At 40.8% G+C, this 17624-nt stretch overlaps 1 protein-coding gene across 2 annotated transcripts in view; it reads right to left on the minus strand.

Annotated features, from left to right (window-relative positions):
* Positions 1 to 17624, minus strand: part of RFTN2 (raftlin family member 2) — a 65822-nt gene that overhangs the window by 14777 nt on the left and 33421 nt on the right. For both annotated transcript variants that reach the window (XM_086719218.1, XM_086719217.1), the window contains exons 6-7: positions 14162 to 14283; positions 12802 to 12905 (exon numbers count right to left, since the gene is read on the minus strand). In XM_086719218.1, coding sequence (XP_086575344.1) covers positions 12802 to 12905; positions 14162 to 14283 — 226 coding nt within the window. The remainder of the gene's footprint in view (positions 1 to 12801; positions 12906 to 14161; positions 14284 to 17624) is intronic.

Here is a 17624-nt window from a genome sequence, read left to right on the forward strand (position 1 = left end):
ACAGGCATACAGGGAAGGAACTAGCAGTGTACAGAATAGGCTGTCTGTTTGGGAGGTACAGAATATGCTGGAAAAGGCTGAGGCTTTGGAGCCTAAGAGTTCCTGGGTTCAATCCCAACTCTACCATAATAGCTGATGAGACCACCTAATAGCTGGTAAAATTTGGCAAAATTTTAGACTCTCTGCACTTCATTTCCTATCATGACTTTGTGAAGGATAGATATGTTGATGTGCATGAACACCTTCGCTGTGCCTGCCACTAGAAGAAGTACAACAAATGTGATTTCCTTCTACTTTTTCTATCTGTTTAATGAAATGTAGGGTGGAGTTAAGTGGGAGGGAAATGTCCCAGAATCAAAAATCCCTTCCAGAGAGAAAAGTCAAGGGAGGGAGAGGGTACCCGAGAATACAGAGGACATTTCTGGGTAATGGTCAAAGTGTGTGATTCAGGTAGAGAAACCCATGAGAGGACCAGGCCTCGAGCTATGGAAAGATGAGAAACTATCAGGGCAGAATTACTCTTCTTGAATAGAAAGCAGGAGAAGGTCAAGGTAGGGATTGTGAGTGACCCTGGAGTGAGTTCTTTCCAACACATTATAGGATGTGAATATACATGAAATCTGAATGTCCTAGGATGTGATGTTTGACTTAGAGCAGGCTTCTCAACCTTTACTAATGGGGTAAAATAGTAAATGCAGAGATAGCTTCTCTGCTGACTGTAATAGGACAGTCTTCACATGCCCAGATAAGGCTGTGGAAGGTCAGCATCTTCCCATCTCTTGGGGAGGTCCTTAGAACAAGTTCTTCAGTTTGAAATATGTCTGAGATTGCTATGTCCCTAGTTTTCTGAGGGCCATTCTGATTTTTTTTTTACAGTGTTAAGTTTTATTTTTCAATTATTTTTAAGTTTATTTATTTGAGTAAATCTCTATACCCAACATGAGGCTTGAACTCACAACCCAGAGATCAAGAGTTGCATGCTCTTCTGACTGAGCCAGCCAGGCACCCTAAGGCCATTCTGATTTAAAATATGTCCTACTAATTATCAACAGTAGCGGAACTGTGGAAAGAGCCTAAATGTCCACGGACTGATAAATGGAAAGAAGGTTTGGCATGCATATATATATATATATATATATATATATATATATATATATGTGATGGAATATTACTTAGCCATCAAAAAGAATGAAATCTTGGGACACCTGGGTGGCTCAGTCGGTTGAGTGGATGACTTCAGGTCAGGTCATGATCTCCCAGTTTGTGAGTTGGAGCTCCACTTCAGGCTAACCGCTGACAGTGCAGAGCCTGCTTTAGATCCTCCTTCCCTCTCTCTTTGCCCCTCCCTGACTCCTGCTATCTCTTTCTCTCAAAAATAAATAAGCATTAAAAAAAAAAAAAGAATGAAATCTTGCCATTTGCAATGACGTGGATGGAGCTAAAGTATATTATGCTATGCGAAGTAAGTCAGAGAAAGACAAATGTATGATTTCACTCATATGTAGAATTTAAGAAACAAAACAGATGAACATATGGGAAAGGGGGAAAAAAAAGAGAGAGGGAAACAAACGATAAGAGATTCTTAAATACAGAGAACAAACTGAGGGTTGATGGAGGGAGGTGGGTGGGGGATGGGCTATAAGAGTGATGGGTGTTAAGGAGGGCACTAGTGACAAGCCCTGGGTGTTGCATGTAAATGATGAATCACTAAATTCTACTCCTGAAACTAATATTGCACTGTATGTTAATGAACTAGAATTTAAACTTGAAAAATAAAAAAGAAAATAGGTCCTGCTATTTTCAGAACATCTGTGAGACATGGACCTCCTTTTGGTTTAGAGAATCTAAGCATGGTAGAACTAAGGGACAGAAGCCTGACAGAACAACAACTATCTGAAAGGGTGAGTGCCTCACAGCCTCAGTGGCTCTGGAGGTAATTCTGTCTGCTGAGCTGGGATAGGATATTTGTCCTGTAGCACAGTTTCTGAAAGGATTTGACTGGTGGTGTCATTACTTGACCAGGGAGGGTTCGCATGCCCTGGATACTCAGAGGACAGGGCCTACATCTCCTATTCCCTACAGCAATTTTCATCCAAAAAGTGTTAGTTAACTGAGTAACTTGGTGTTTTTCTGAGAGGAATTTAAAACTCTTCACATCCTCTTCCAGACTATTATTAGTGGGCAGTCATGCTTTGATGTCATAGAAAATGAACACGGCTTCTGAGAAATGGCAGATTTTCACAGAAGTGCTGAAAGAGTTCTGGCACAACCTGTGTTGGTCAAGAGCATAAGCTTCAAGGATAAACTGGCCAAGGAAATAGTCTGCAAAGGTGTAAAACCACCCACTAGTTCTTCCTTTCTGAGGGCAGCAAATAATCCCTTGTGCCACTGTCAGCATGAGGGACGGGTCAGCCACTTCAGGCCTGGAGAGGCTAAGTTCCCTGCAGGCAATGATGGGGAGCAGGGTGAGGTATAAAAGGGCCCAGATGGGGGAAGGGAAAGGAGGGTCATTAGTACAGAAGGACCAGGAAAGTATCATGACTCTAGAGGCCAAAGTCCATGTGCGACCTGAGGCATTGGTCCAAACTGAAGGAGATAAAACAAAGGTCGGATCTGTGAGGCCTAGCGGAAAATGCAGTTGGTGGGAGAAGCCAGTGTCAGATCCACGCATCTCACCAGACCGAACCAGGCGAAGTAGAGTGAAAGGGTAAAGCCTGAGTCAGTGTCAGGTTCACACCTAGAATCAGACAAACACCAGAGGGCAGGTGTGGACCTAGAAGAAGCAGAAGAGGCCACCAGTATTGCTGTTGTCCTGGGACATGGGCTCTTTTGCTCTTTGTCTTGGTATTATGCTCACCTCTTAATGTGGGCATGCACTACTATAGGGTCTGGGGAGTGAGCATAAGTGTAAGGAATCAGGCCACAGATGGGGAAGAAAATGAGTTTTTGACCAGCTCTACAGCTTTACACTACAAAATGTGGGGACACATCCTTTTTCTGTGATATATTTATTGGAGAGGATGTTGAGTGTGGGGGAAACAGCATGTATATGAGTATATAGAGTCAGACCAATGCTGGGTTTCCATCTGAGTTTTGCTGCTTACTAGCTATGTGATGCTGAGCTAGTTACTCAGTTTCTGAGTCTCCCGTTTCTCTTCTGTAAAACAGGTGGTCCAAACAATATCTGTGAGGTGATGGAAGTAAAGTTCTTAGCACAGATCCTGGAGCACAGTAGATGCTTTATAAATGTTTCCTTCTCTCTTCCCTACCTTCTTCTATGCCTTTCATATGAAAGCAAAAAGAAGACTTTCTATTTGGGTGTTGTTTAAAGGAGAGAGGTTTGCTATGGCATCAACAGACTACTAAGAAAGAGACTAGCTTCCCAACAACAGAAGATCTCATGGACTAAAGTAAGAAGGGTAACTTGGAGGGGCGCCAGGGTGGCTCAGTCGGTTGAGCGACTGACTTTGGCTCAGGTCATGGTCTCACGGTTCATGAATTTGGGCTCTGTGCTGACAGCTCGGAGCCTGGAGCCTGCTTCGGATTCTGTGTCTCCCTCTCTCTCTGCCTCTGTCCTGCTCACACTGTCTCTCTCTCTCAAAAATAAATATAGGTTAAAAGAAGAAGGGTAACTTGGATTTGTGTAGTGCTTTTGGTACACTATTTTCCTTGTTAATGAGCACTTTTGCTTCTTATGATAGCCACCCCCCTTTTTAAAAAGGCTTGATTTGGGGCGCCTGGGTGGCGCAGTCGGTTAAGCGTCCGACTTCAGCCAGGTCACGATCTCGCGGTCCGTGAGTTCGAGCCCCGCGTCCGGCTCTGGGCTGATGGCTCGGAGCCTGGAGCCTGTTTCCGATTCTGTGTCTCCCTCTCTCTCTGCCCCTCCCCCGTTCATGCTCTGTCTCTCTCTGTCCCAAAAATAAATAAAAACGTTGAAAAAAAAAATTAAAAAAAAAAAAAAGGCTTGAATTTTAAGTAATCTCTACACCCAATGTGGGGCTTGAACCTAGAACCCAGAGATCAAGAGTCACATGCTCCACCGACAGAGCTGGTCAGACGCCCCTCTTATGATAGCCCTTTGAGGTGGGCAGAGAAGATATTATTTTATCCATTTTATGGATAAGGAAATTGAGACTCAGAGTTTTTAAGAGTTTTGTCTTGGGTCTTCTCTATTTCCCACAACACCATACTATCTCTACAACAAGTGTAGAATGAATTCAGTAAAGCTCTGACTACAGAGAAGAGTGGCCTAATTTAATTCCATTCTGCTGGAACACTTTATAATGAATGGATAAGCATAGACTACTTTGCAAAAGTTCAGATTTTTATGTAGCTTCTCCCAAATGAATAATTTCAGCTTATAATGTGCAGGGGTTGTAGTGGAGAATAGTGAAGAAAATAAAAACAAGTGTTCATTTTCTTCTGGGCCAATTAGATTATTTAAACAGACCACACAGGTCCCGGTGTTCACATGGTGAGAGAAGGAGAGAGAGGGCAAGTTCTTGACTCTCGGCATTTAAGCACCACATATAAGATGGATCATTGAAAGCTTTTCCTTAAAAAAATTCCCCCTTTGGGGGCACCTGGCTGGCTCAGTTGGTTAAATGTCGGACTCTTGATTTTGGCTCAGGTCATGATCTCATGGTTTGTGAGATTGAACCCCATGTCGGGCTCTGTGCTCACAGCGTGGAGCCTGCTTGGGATTCTCTCTCTCCCTCTCTCTCTGCCCCTCTCCCACTTGTGCTCTCTTTCAAGATAAATAAACATTAAAAAAAAAAATCTCCCCATGAATTCAGTTAAGAGTGAACAGCACTACTTAAAACAAGCAAGCAACAAAAACAAAATTAAAAAGCAGTTCTATCACAGTTTGATAACATCTTTAGTGGTATTTAAGCTTTTAGGTTATTTTTGCAGGAAGTTATTTATAAGGACAACATTGGGCAAAAGATTTAAATAGGTGCTTTACAAAAGAAACATCCAAATGGCCAATAAACATATGAAAATGTGCTCAATCTCAGTAGTAACTAGGTAAATACAAATTAAAACCACACCGACATCATACTGTATACGCACTAGGATGGCAAAATTTAAAAATCTGACAATATTTTTTGTAGGAGCAATGGGAACTTCATATTCTGCTGTTAAGAGTGTAAACTGCAACATTCTATTTGGAAAGAGTCTGGCATTTATCTAATAAAGCTAAAGAAATGCCCTATGACCCAGCAACACCACTTCCAGATCTATTCGCTTGAGAAACTCATGCCCGTGTGCACTAGGATCCCTGCTCATGTTCAGGATAGCGCTGCTTGTCATAATCAACCAATGGAGCCAAACATAAAATTCCATTTGTGTAAAATTCAAAAACAGGCAAAACTGAACTGCATACAGTTTAGATACACATGCAAGAGTGATAAAACTCTTGGGCAAAGCAAGGAAGTGATTATCCTAAAAGTTGGGATGTTAACTCTTGAGTGAAGGGAGTAGATGTGATGGGGAAATACGTGGAGTGCTTTCAAGGTTCCGATATTGTTTCTTGTCCAGTAGAAACTACACAAGTGTTTACAATTATACCCATTTGTGTTTTGTGCACTTTATACTTGTATATTTAAGAAAAATTGTTTTATGAGTACAGGTAATGGTGACATGAAGGAGGATGGTTGTAGATTTACACATGATAAAAATGATCCCTCCCCTTTCACATTTATTCTTTGGTAAAAAATCAGTCTTGAATTCTTTGGGTTTGATTAGAAGAGGTCTTTAGGAATTCATTCACCTGTACTAACTTTCCCTGGAATATATCTTGCATTTTCCTGTGTTTTTGCTTAAGATTTACAGAGAAAGGAAATGATTTGTGGTACCCATACTTCAACTTTCTACCTTCTATGCACATAGCAGGCATCACTAATTGATTGATCACTGCATTCTTTTTTGCTGAGCCTGGTTCTAGTGTCAGAATCCTTGGTTTTATAGTGTTCCAGGCAGCCACTACCAACAGACTAGTGCTGCTACATGAGATGAAACAGAATAGTAAATAGTTAGTCCTATTTGCCACAGGGAGTATTCTCCTCTCTAAAACTGCTTTCAGAAGATCTGTTCTTTCCTGAAGTTCCCCCTCAGACACACAGCTTTTGCAGACCTGCCCTCCTCCTTCAATGAAGTCCTCTAGCATATTCAACTGCTTTATACTCAACTCTTCATTATTGCTTCCCCAAAAAAGACTTTTTAGATATTTCTCCCCAAATTCCCCCCAATCCCATTAAATTTTAATCCTAAAGATATGCTGTGTTTGTGTTTATGTACCGTGACCTTTTGGAGGGCCACAAACCACTGTAGTATTTAAGATTTTTTTACTGCCCCTTATAACTAATTTTCACCCCCTTGGGGCAGTATCACCCCTATTGAGAATACATGCTCTAGACCTCCACTGCAGGACTTGTCATGAGCTGTTCTGCATTAGTTATTTGCAATGGTGTTGCGTCTCCAAGCCAACTATGAGTTCCTTCCTGGAAGCCAGAGTCAGCCCCTAGAGTGAGTAAAATATTGCCTTGTACATATCAGGCACTCAGTAGATATTTGAGTTGAACTGAAAGAACATTTTCAAATAAAATGCAAAAATGTGATTCAGTTTGAATACAACTGAAATGGTTCTAAATGAGTGGCTTATCTGTAGCTGTTTAGTCATTTGTGGGATAAAAATACTCTTGGGGCACCAGGGTGGTTCAGTTGGTTAAGCATCTGACTCTTGATTTCGGTTAAGGTCATGATTTCAGATCTCGAGACCAAGCCCGCATTGGGCTCTGTGCTGACAGCATGGAGCCTGATTGGGATTCTCTCTCTCCCTTTCTCTGCCCCTCCCCACCCCCCCCACTCATGCACACACTCTCTTAAAATAAATAAACTTAAAAAAAAAAACTTTTATAAAGAGCTTTCATTTATGATTGTAGAGTTAGACTAGAGGAAACAGAATTGTTAGGTTAATTTGTATTTTCTGATCAGTTTTGTATCATCTAATTAATTAATTAATTAATTGCCATGTTTAATGTTGCAACTTAAAAATAAATGAGTAAATTCTTGCTTTTAAAATATAAAATAAAATTCATTTTGAAAGCAAAGTTATAAAATTAATTTTCGCATGCACCTTTATAGCTATGTGCTTGGTCACAGTTCCTTTGGCTTATGACCCTGATTTGTTTTTCAGGTATTAATATGAGTGTATTAAAAACTAAAAAGAGCACTCCCACAGTTTAGCTTCTCCCAACCCCCCTGCCTGGCAAAATGTCAAAAATTGAAGTTCAGATGAGGAAGTGATAACTGGAAGTATCTACAATAGACAAATTGACTATTTTGAAAAACGTGGCCTTGGGGCACAGTCGGTTAAGGGTCCAACTCTTGATTTCATCCCTGCCTTGGACTCTGTGCCGATAGTGTGGAGCCTGCTCGGATTCCCTCTCCCTCCGTCTCTCTGCCCCTCCCTCCCGCTCATGCGTGCTCTATCTCTGTCTCTGAAAATAAAGAAATAAACTTGTTTAAAAAGTGGCCTTATCAAAATGCTGCTCACTGCAAGATTACTATGAGCTTAACTAGGAATTACACCTACTGTTTCTACAGAATTTAAATTAGGAAGGGAAGGGAAGCACATTAGAATGAACTAAACACGAAACCCTAGCCTTTCCCTGACTGTGTGTAAATATGCAGCTCTGCTTTGGCTGCCACTTGAGGATTGAGAGGAAATCATTGGTACATGAAAGTGTCTCAAGTGACTTCACAGACTTATGCTTCTGGGCTGTGGTGACCACAAGGCTGTGGAGCCTTTTCTGCAAGGGCTGCAGAAGATGGAAGAGGGAGCAGGACTCCCAGCATCACAGTGAGAAGACAATTTTCTCTTTTTGTTATTCAGATCTTGTTCTTAAGGATCAGATGTTTTTATATTCTCAGAACAGTATAACATGATTCATTGTACCCCCAAACCCCTGCTTTTCAATTCTGTCTTCTGAGATATAAATGAAGGCGTATATCTTTCTTCTATATTGTATTCTAAAATGCTTTCATGGTCCCTCTGCAAGGTTATACTTCAGTGTTTTTCTGAAAGCACATCAGAATTACCGTGGGTTCCTGTTAAGATGCCCCCTTCCCCCATCCCTTTCCAGATGATTATTCAGGGAGAGGGGAATGACCTTGTTGGTTTGAGGGAGCCAAACAGAGGGAACTTTGGCTCCCCTTCCATTTTATTCTGGTGATTATTTTAAGGGCAGCAATATTAGCTGCTAGTTCAGCTAATTTGATCCTCTACCAGATTTTCCCTGAATTGTTTAATGTCAATTTTCATGTTGATTTCTTGAAAAGAAAAGGATTGGGCCCATTTGTATAATTACATAGTGATAACGATTAAGAAGGGATTCTGGCAAGTTTTCACAGCTGACAGCAATAATCCTGGAATAATGTAGTGTTATCTGATTACCACATTATCATGTTTCCATGGCAATGTGGCTTTCAACCTTGGTGGTGTGATATTGCCTAGGATGATGAAGCAACAACCTCAGTGTAAGGACACATTGGGAAAATATTTTTATGTCATCCAATGACATATTTGAGTAATGAAAGAAATGAAGGGAAAATACCTTATCTACAGACCACTCAAGTTATGGTTTAGGTGATAGAAGAGTGGGAAAAAGTTGAAATTGCTGAAGGAAGACATGATTGTGTACAAGATGAAAATATTTAAGGAAGAAAGTTTTCACTGACAATGGTTCTAACTCATGTTTTCAGACATGTGGGCCCCAAAAGAAAGGTCATGACAGTTATTTGTTTTTCTGGGTATGAGTGTATGTGTAAGCTTATGTATCTTTATAGTGATGTTATTTATTTCTGCTCCTTTACTGACTTGTAATCATCAGTGCTGATTTAGTATATAGTGAATCACAGTATTTACATTTTCTGAAATATCCTGATTTATGACAGGCTGAGTGATCACGCTTGCATAACTGGTTTCAACTTCAGGATTTTGGTTCTGCTAAAGGATTAGTTCCTATAAAATAGTTTGGTTCACATCCCAGACTCTTCTTCTATACTAAAAATTTTTAGGCTCTATCCTCCACTAGGACCAAGATGAATTGTATGTGGTATCTTCTTTTTTTTTTTTTTTTTGTATTTAAATGGTATTTTTCTTTATATTTAAAGATGACATGACTGACAGTGAGTACTATCTTTGTGTGTACTACAGCAGCTAAGACAAGCATGTGACTGACAGAGATAGCACATTTGGACAAGAATAAGAAGGCAGAGGATAAACCGGTTTTATCAACAATCTTTGTTACCGGATAGTAACAATGAACCTTGACTTTCAGCCTATAGCATCTACCTTGCAGGCACTTGGAAGAACACAAGTTACAAGACGTAAAGGATTAAAATAAACATCAATATTGCACAATATTCCTGAGTACAAAAGAACAGTAGACACTGTTTGTTCTAGTGTGCCTTGTTACAAATGGGTGATTACTGCTAAAAAGTATTTTTCTACTATTTTCGTTTATTTATCTATTTATTTATTTTTAGAGAGGGAGTGTGCACGTGCGTACACATACTCGAGACCTCTTCTTTACCACCTTTGGTCTCAATCCTGTCTTCAGTCCCAAATCAACCAGGTGGGGCAGAGAGAGAGGGAGAGAGCAAATCCCAAGCAGGCTCCATACTGCCAGCACAGAGCCGGACATGGGCAGCACAGAGTCAGACATGGGCAGCACAGAGCTGGACATAGGGCTTGACCCCATGAATCCTAAGATCATGACCTGAGCTGAAATCAAGAGTCAGACACTTAACTGACAGAGCCACCCAGGTGCCCCTGTACTATCTCCCATCCAGGGTAAACAGCAGATTCTAAATGGAGACCTGCTAAATGGTGATGCTGCTTTTTAAACTCATTTTAAACTTCACTCAGGTGAAGATTCTGTCTAACTTTGACAGTCTTTACTCCTCTTTTTAATGCTGCTGTACAACCTATACTTGCCCTGGTATGTAAGTTTGACCTGCCATAACCCAAGTGCAAGCCTGGTTATATACTAAATTTAAGCTTAACCAGACACAGGCTCCTTCACGGCAGATACAGCTGTCACATCTTTTTAGTAATTGATTGATTTTTTTTACTCTTTAAAATTAGTTTTTTTTTTTAAATCACAGAATATGTATTCTTTGTAGAAAGTCAAATAGCAGAAAATGTATAAAGACAAAGCAGAAACGCCCACTTTCCCTGTCTCCTACCCATAGTCCCAGAGCTAATCATTCACTAGAATTTGCTATGTAGCTTTTTAGCCTTAACACACACCATTCCTAGTGACAGACATCTATACTGTGTCCATTTTTTTTTGCTGTTCGAAACAGTCGCTTTATGAGCAGTCCAGCAACTAGCCCTTTTGCTATTTTAATTACACATGAAGATAAGCCTTCACAAGGAGGGTGTGAAAGGCCTACTGTGACCCCACAGCACCTCAAGGGGAACAGGGGTACAGGAGAATCTAGAACAGTGGAGAGGCAGTGGTGTTATCTCTGCTTCAAAGACAATGTACAGCTACTCCTTGTTCCAGTGAGCCCTCTCCTCATCAGGGAAGCCTGTGACTTCATACAGTCTGACATACAGGACAAGGTGGTCCAGTCAAGTGTGTCTCTGGTTTCCACAACCCTCCCCCTTCACATTATACTCGGTCTCAATCCTGTCCTCAATCCTAAACCAACCAGAAGCAGGAGATGCTGAAGGAACTTCAGCTTGTGTTTTCTGGCTCAGCACCCAGCCCAGCAGGCTTGCTATCTAATCAGTGCCCAAGCAGTCACTCATACTTCAAGACAAAACTATTTTTTTTTTTTTTGCATTTTAATTTTAAATAAGCTCCATGACCAGTGTGGGGCTTAAACTTGCAGCCCTGAGATTAAGAGTCACATACTCTACCAATGGAGCCAGTCAGGCATCCCAAGAAAAATTTAGACTCACGAGAGTAGAATCCCTGAGTGAATGGGAGGGAGGAATGATGAATATATTTTTCACCGGGGAAAAAGGAACACGAAAGGTTCAGAACTCAAGAGTACTCTTAGGAAGAGCTAACTGTAATGGGCCAGATGATATCCTAAATTACACACCAATGATAACCATCAAAAAGAGATGAGAAGGCCAAATACACAAGTTATTCTGAGGGAGAGTGGGCAGTGGGATAGGCCAATGCTTGGGCATGGCTATGAGGGGTAGAAAGGCAGGGAAGAGGAGTTCCTTTCTCACTACCTCCTGCACAATTCTTCTAATGTTAACGAGTTTCAGAGGCTTGTGAAAGTGCAGATTCATGGTTTCACCCTCAGAGCTTCTGACTGTTCCACTGGGGTGGCCCTCCAGCATTTGTAGGTGCATAGGCTCCCCAGGTGTTTCATATTGCTTCGTTTAAAGACCAAATCTTGTGAATTACCACTGTATTGTGACCTGACAGCTATGTCACAGATTTAAACAGTTGAGAACTAATGCTTCAGGATGTTGTCATTCACAACTTGAGTACAGTTACCAATAGATCCCGGAGAAGAAAAGCAGATTAATTGCTTATTTCTAACCCCTCCTTTTAAAGCTTGAGTATCTTTACTCTGTATCAGTCTTTGTCTCTCTTCCCACCTGAAGAAGATGCGGCTTTAATATAAAACCATGCCAATCAAATGTTTTTACAGTGTGGGGGGAAGTTGGGATACTGGACAGGGGTAGGTTGCAAAACTGGGAGAACCAGAGGAGGCAGGAGGGTGGGTGAGACTGAGAAAGGAGGAGCTGCCTCCTTCAGCTACACCTGACAATTACTCAAGAGTGTTGAACCACAGTTGACGCTGCTAAAGGGTAAGGCCACGTGGTACTGTGTTGTCCTTGGCAGGTAGTTACTGGCCCAGGCAGGACCACGTTGGCACTCGATCATTTTCTGGAAGCCAAAGAAGGTAGAGGGAACATCTCTGTGTCCAGGGGACAGCAAAGCTCTTTATACAGAAGAGTTAATTGGTTTCTCTCGTTCTGTCTCTAAAAAAAACAAAGTACGATTGACAAAGGGGAAAAGGAAAGGTTGGTATTTGTGAAGTGATGGCACTTTGGTTCTAATGTAGGCAGTTTATTTTAGTGGAAACAGCTAATGAGTTCCTGCTCCAGGGGAGAGCTCAGCCACCTTACCAGAGGGGAGAGGTGAAGGCAGCAGTGCCTGGGCTCCTGCCTCCCTTGGATTGCGTGCACAGTGAGGAGGGGGAGGACAAGAGGTCTACAGAGGGGCCTGAGTTGTTCTGTTTGCAGAGTTACATCAACTCAGTCTTCACTCTAGACATTTTTTTTTTAAGCTTATTTATTTACTTTCAGAGAAAGACAGCACGAGCTGGGGAGGGGCAGAGGGAAGGAGAGACAGAGCTCCAAGAAGGCTCCACACTCAGCAGAGAGCCTGATGTGGGGCTCAAATTCACCGACTGTGAGATCATGACCTGAGCCGAAATCCAGAGTTGGATGCTCAACCGACTGAACCACCCAGGCGCCCCTTGACTCCAGGCATTTTGAGCTGCCCTGAGCTGGGAGTGGGTCTTGCGCCCCTGCCTGGCTCTGCCTGCATGCCCTTGGGGAGGAGATGTTATAGTTTGTACATCTATAACTTGAGGGGATTAGATTAGCTGATCTCCAAGGTCCATGAAATCAGATTAGAAGTTCAGTGAAATGCTTTTTGTAGGCATTAAATAAGCATTTGCTGAATTGAGTTATCTAACAAATGAACTATATTTTGAATTAAATGAGAGTTTGTAAGGCTACTCTGGTATTACCTGTCATGTCGCAGTATAGGTGTAGGCAACACGCTTGTCAGGAGCCATCCAAACTCAGCCAGAGTGTGCAGCAGAGGGCCATAATCCGTTTTGATTTCACAGCCCTGCATGAATAAGCATAAGAGCTCATAGCCTTAATGGCAAGATGACCAGCAACACAAGTGATTACAATAAAGGGTGATGGGTGTTACAATAAAGGGAGTTCATGCTCCATTAAGTACAGTTTCATCAGCTGCAGTCTTCCTGGGCTTCATTTTCTGCTACTTGCTGCGTTCTAACCATTGAACCAAAGTAGAGACACTGGGGATCAGAGTGGAGAGAGGTTTCCATCTGGTTCTCCAGAGTTTGGGCCTGCCTTCCTTTGTGTTCCCTCAGTCTTGTTCAGGCATCAGACTTTAAGGTATGGGGCTAGGGGATCTGCATTTAGAAAAGCTCCCTAGTGACGTGGATCCAAGTAGTTTACAGACCATACTGGTTAGAAACACTGGACCAGGGGTTGGGAAGTGAGGATAAGAGTAGGAAGTGAAGATCAGGAAGTAAAAGGCAAGTGGGGCTTAGATGCTGAGTTGTTTCCCTGCTTTTTATTCATGTGGAATTGATTTTTACTAGGAGCTTTACCTCTCCCCCCAAATCCTTTTCTCCCCCCTCATTGGGATTTCTAGTTTATTTGAAAATGAGCTATGCCTCTCTGTATGCCTTTATAAGGCCAGAAAGGCACATGTGTCTATGAAACAGCCTGTCAGTGAGGGCCTCATACACACAACACAATATACCTGAATTCAGTCTGTACACCTCAAGGGCAGTCCATTCGGTGACATCTGAATTCAGAGTGCACAACATCAGCAGCAATGTCATCTCTGATTAGGAAGGACAATGCTGTGTGTACATATTTGGCCTGGTGAGAGAGAGAACACCTTTTGGATATTTTTGCCTTTGAAAGTCAATTCACAAGGTAAAATAAATAAATAAATAAATAAAAGTCAGTCACATTGGTTTCTTGGAGATAAAATAGTAGTTATTGACTGAGTTTTTTTTCAGTTTCAACCAGTTGTCATGGCATGTGTAAAGAGAGTCTCAGTGCCTGGGAACTTTATTCAGGATTATAATGCCAAATCCTTGGGAATCTACTGCTATTTAGGTACAGGTAATTATTTTACTATCTTATCACGGAGTTGAACATGGAGTAAAGGAAATCACCTTTTCACAAATCTATACAGTTTGTTTATGCATTTGTGATAAAATTCTGAACTCTGCACAGACATGTGTTTGAAGGATACTGCAGGTATTAGGCAATGAAGATCTTTAACATGTAAAACTAAATAGAAAAGTAAAGCTAAACTGTCAGAAAACTGCAGTTTACCTCAATAACAGTCCATTGTTCTACTACGATGGCATCATTTCCTTTCCTACTGGAACCTGGAACTCCAGAACCTTCTTCTTCATAGATAAAGAATCCTTCCAAAGATTTAGGCAAATGGTCCCCTGTGAGGAAAAGGATGCAATTAAGAAGAGTGGCAAATACTGAGTGTCTCCTAAGATCATCTAAATCCTTAGGTAACCCTTTTAGGAAGCTGAAAGAAAAGCATATAAATTAATCAGCACTTGTTTTGGCTGAATCAATAACATCCTCCTCTTTGAGAGTTGTTATTGTTGTAGGGCTTTTTGGGGAAGGTCAAGACAATTTTGTACTTCACTGAATTAAAATCAAACTGTAAATATGAAAACTACAAACACAAAGACAAGATAAAATAATATCATACAGTGAGAAACAAGTGGATTTCCTAAGTCTAAAAAGCACTGGGAACTGACCTTCACCCTGAAATCAAATTTTGGTTTCTGACCTATATGTTTATGCACATTAATTACACCATTAGGAGAGAAAACATAAAAATGTATATTCTTGAAACTATAGGCGTGATATTCAAACTAATGTGAGGTAAGATTACTTCAAAAAAATATAAAGCACGAAACAATTCTTTACCTCAATGATGCTTTTAAAAAAATAATGAAAGAATGGTAACAGGAAAATCCTAAACAGAAGTCATTGTCAAAAGAATTCCTGCTGGGAAGGAAGTTTTAAGGGAGGGCCTCTCTGACATTTTCTTGAATAGTTGACAATAACCAGCTGGCGAAAACTAAACTGATTTTATGGACGTTCTTTTGTCTCCTATTTTGCAATAGGAGACAATTTTCCCATGGTCACGTGCTGGCTAAACAGTTTGGTTTTTATACAGTACAATGTCGCATCAAAGTCTCTCTGCTGGACATTTATCTAAATTATAGCCTACAACATTTTCAAGTGATCTATTAAGCTTAAAGATAAAGAAGCCAAACATAATTTCAATGTAATTTTTGGTTTTGATTTTTATTAACAGGCTATAAGCTTTAGGAGAAAATCATCATCATTATTATTTACATCATTTACAATTAGGGCAGAATACCGTGAAGAATTTACCTTGGTCAGATTGGTTCCCTCAAACCCAGTAAAGTTTAATTTACTAGTTAGAGTTAGTTTTCTAATTACAGTGTATGTTCCACTTCCTTTAAATGTACTTGTCCACTGTCATACCAAAGTGACCAGTGGAAGCAAATCTTTTTATCGTAAGTTTAGAGCTTCACAAGACCGTCTTTAAAAATATGTATGTCCCAAGTCCTTTTTTAGAAAGGGGGTATGAATTTTAGAAATAATTATATACTGTGATAATTATGTAGTTAATTATAATCTGCTTCTTGTTTACTTTGGGATTACAATGTGGTTTTGTAGCTCTGTGTCTGTTTTCTTATTCTCAATATTGGGGTATCCTAGTACTTCTAAATTTCTTTTGGTTTAAAAGAATGAAACCATGGTACACTCAAAAAATGCCACACACGAATAAAAAAGTAAGACTCACTGCTATGTAGCAACATGGATGAATTTCAGAAACTATGTTGAGAAAAGAAGCCAGACACAAAAGAGTAAATACTGTATACTTCAACCTATGTGAAGTTCAAAAACAGGCAAAATTAATCTATGGGGATGGACGTTAGAATAATGCTTTCTCTGGGTGGGAGGACATTGACTGGGGAGGGTCATGAGGTGGCTTCTGGGATGTTGGAAATGTTCTGTACCTTTTTTTCCCCCTCTGAATTCTTTCCTCCCCAGCTTTATTGAGATATAACTGATATATAAAGAGATGCTCTATATCTTGAATGTTTGTTTTTATTCAGCTGTACGCATAAGATTAATGCACTTTTCTATACGTGTATTATACTTATGTCCTTCCCTTCTCACTTTAGAGCCCCCAAGGTCCTGGCTGACCTTCTTAGCTCCCATGCCAGTCCCCAGAGCCACTGATGAATGAAGCTTACACAGGAGAAAGTATTTAATATCTCCTGAAAAATTCTCCCTAACAGAAGTGGAGGCGAGGCAGGGTGTCAGGGAAGGTCCCATGGGGAGTGGCTGTTTGGGTGCTTGATGTGTTAAATCTTCCAGGTAATGGATGAGTTGATAATTGTAAACGGTTACTTAATAACTGTTCCTGAATTGAGTCATTTTTTTTAAAATTTTTATTTATTTTTGAGACAGAGAAAGAGTGTGAGCAGAAGAGGGACACAGAGAGAGGAAGACACAGAATCCAAAGCTGAGCTGTCAGCAGAGCCTAAAACAGGGCTCAAACCCATGAACCATGAGATCATGACCTGAGCCAAAGTCTGACACTTAACCTACTGAGCCACCCAGGCACCTATAGAACTGAGTCACTTCTTAACAGTACATATTCCAGAGCTTCCCACCCAGTATGTCTTGGCCCATTGGTGTTCTGAGAACCCCTTCCAGAAGTGCCAAGATATGGGATGCCCCCTCCTGCTCAGAGAAGCTTTATCTTCTTGTACCCATGTGCCTTATTATCTTATCATTTTCTATGTGTGCATAATATGAAAATGTTACAAAGCATTGACCTGACCCACTGCTTCTTAATTTTTTTTAGCCAAATACCATCAGTAGCAAAGGAAAGTATACCTGTACCCTTGAAGGATAGTCTCCAAGTACAGTTTGAATTGATTTGTGGCAAGAATAAGGTTTCTTTAACGTCTTAATGTTTATATCTTAAAATCCATGCAATATTTGCATTCCTTTCAAATATATTATGTAAAAAAGTAAAGTTCTCCAACTCCCCATATTAAGTAATATTGCCATTCTATCCTTTGAACCTGTGTACTCCCTAGCACAAGGCTGCATACCCTCAGGGTACTTGGGCCCTGGTTTAAGAAGCACAAGCTTAACAAATTCTCAGGGAGTGGCTTACTTGTCTGGCCATGTGCTCTGACACATTCATTTCAGCTACATATGACAGTGGCATTTATGTAAATGTGAGGAAAGGTAACATTCCATTTTAGTATTTTTGGTCCATGTGTCATTTTTGGCATCAAACTGCCTAGAGGTAGGCCTGGAGGGCAAATATGGAGACTCCCATTTTGTACCTCATTCATGAACATTCTGTCTCCAAAACAAGTCTCAGCCTCTTGATGGCACCCCCCCCCCCTTCCACTCTTGCCCTCTCTAATCCACTTCCCAAAATGAGGCCGAAGAAGTTATTTTAAGAATGCGTATCAGGTCATAACTCCCTCTTTTATTTATTTATTTATTTATTTATTTATTTATTTATTTATTTTTTAAAATGTTTATTTTTGAAAGAGAGAGCGAGAAAGTGAACCTAAGTGGGGGAGGGGCAGAGAGAGAGGGAGACACAGAATCTGAAGCAGGCTCCAGGCTCTGAGCTGTTAGCCCAGAGCCTGACACAGGGCTCAAACTCATGAAATGTGAGATCATAACCTGAGCCCAAGTC

This window comes from Puma concolor, chromosome C1 (genome assembly GCF_028749965.1).
Source record: "Puma concolor isolate L17-30 chromosome C1, mPumCon1.1.hap2, whole genome shotgun sequence".
Taxonomy (NCBI): Eukaryota; Metazoa; Chordata; class Mammalia; order Carnivora; family Felidae; genus Puma; species Puma concolor.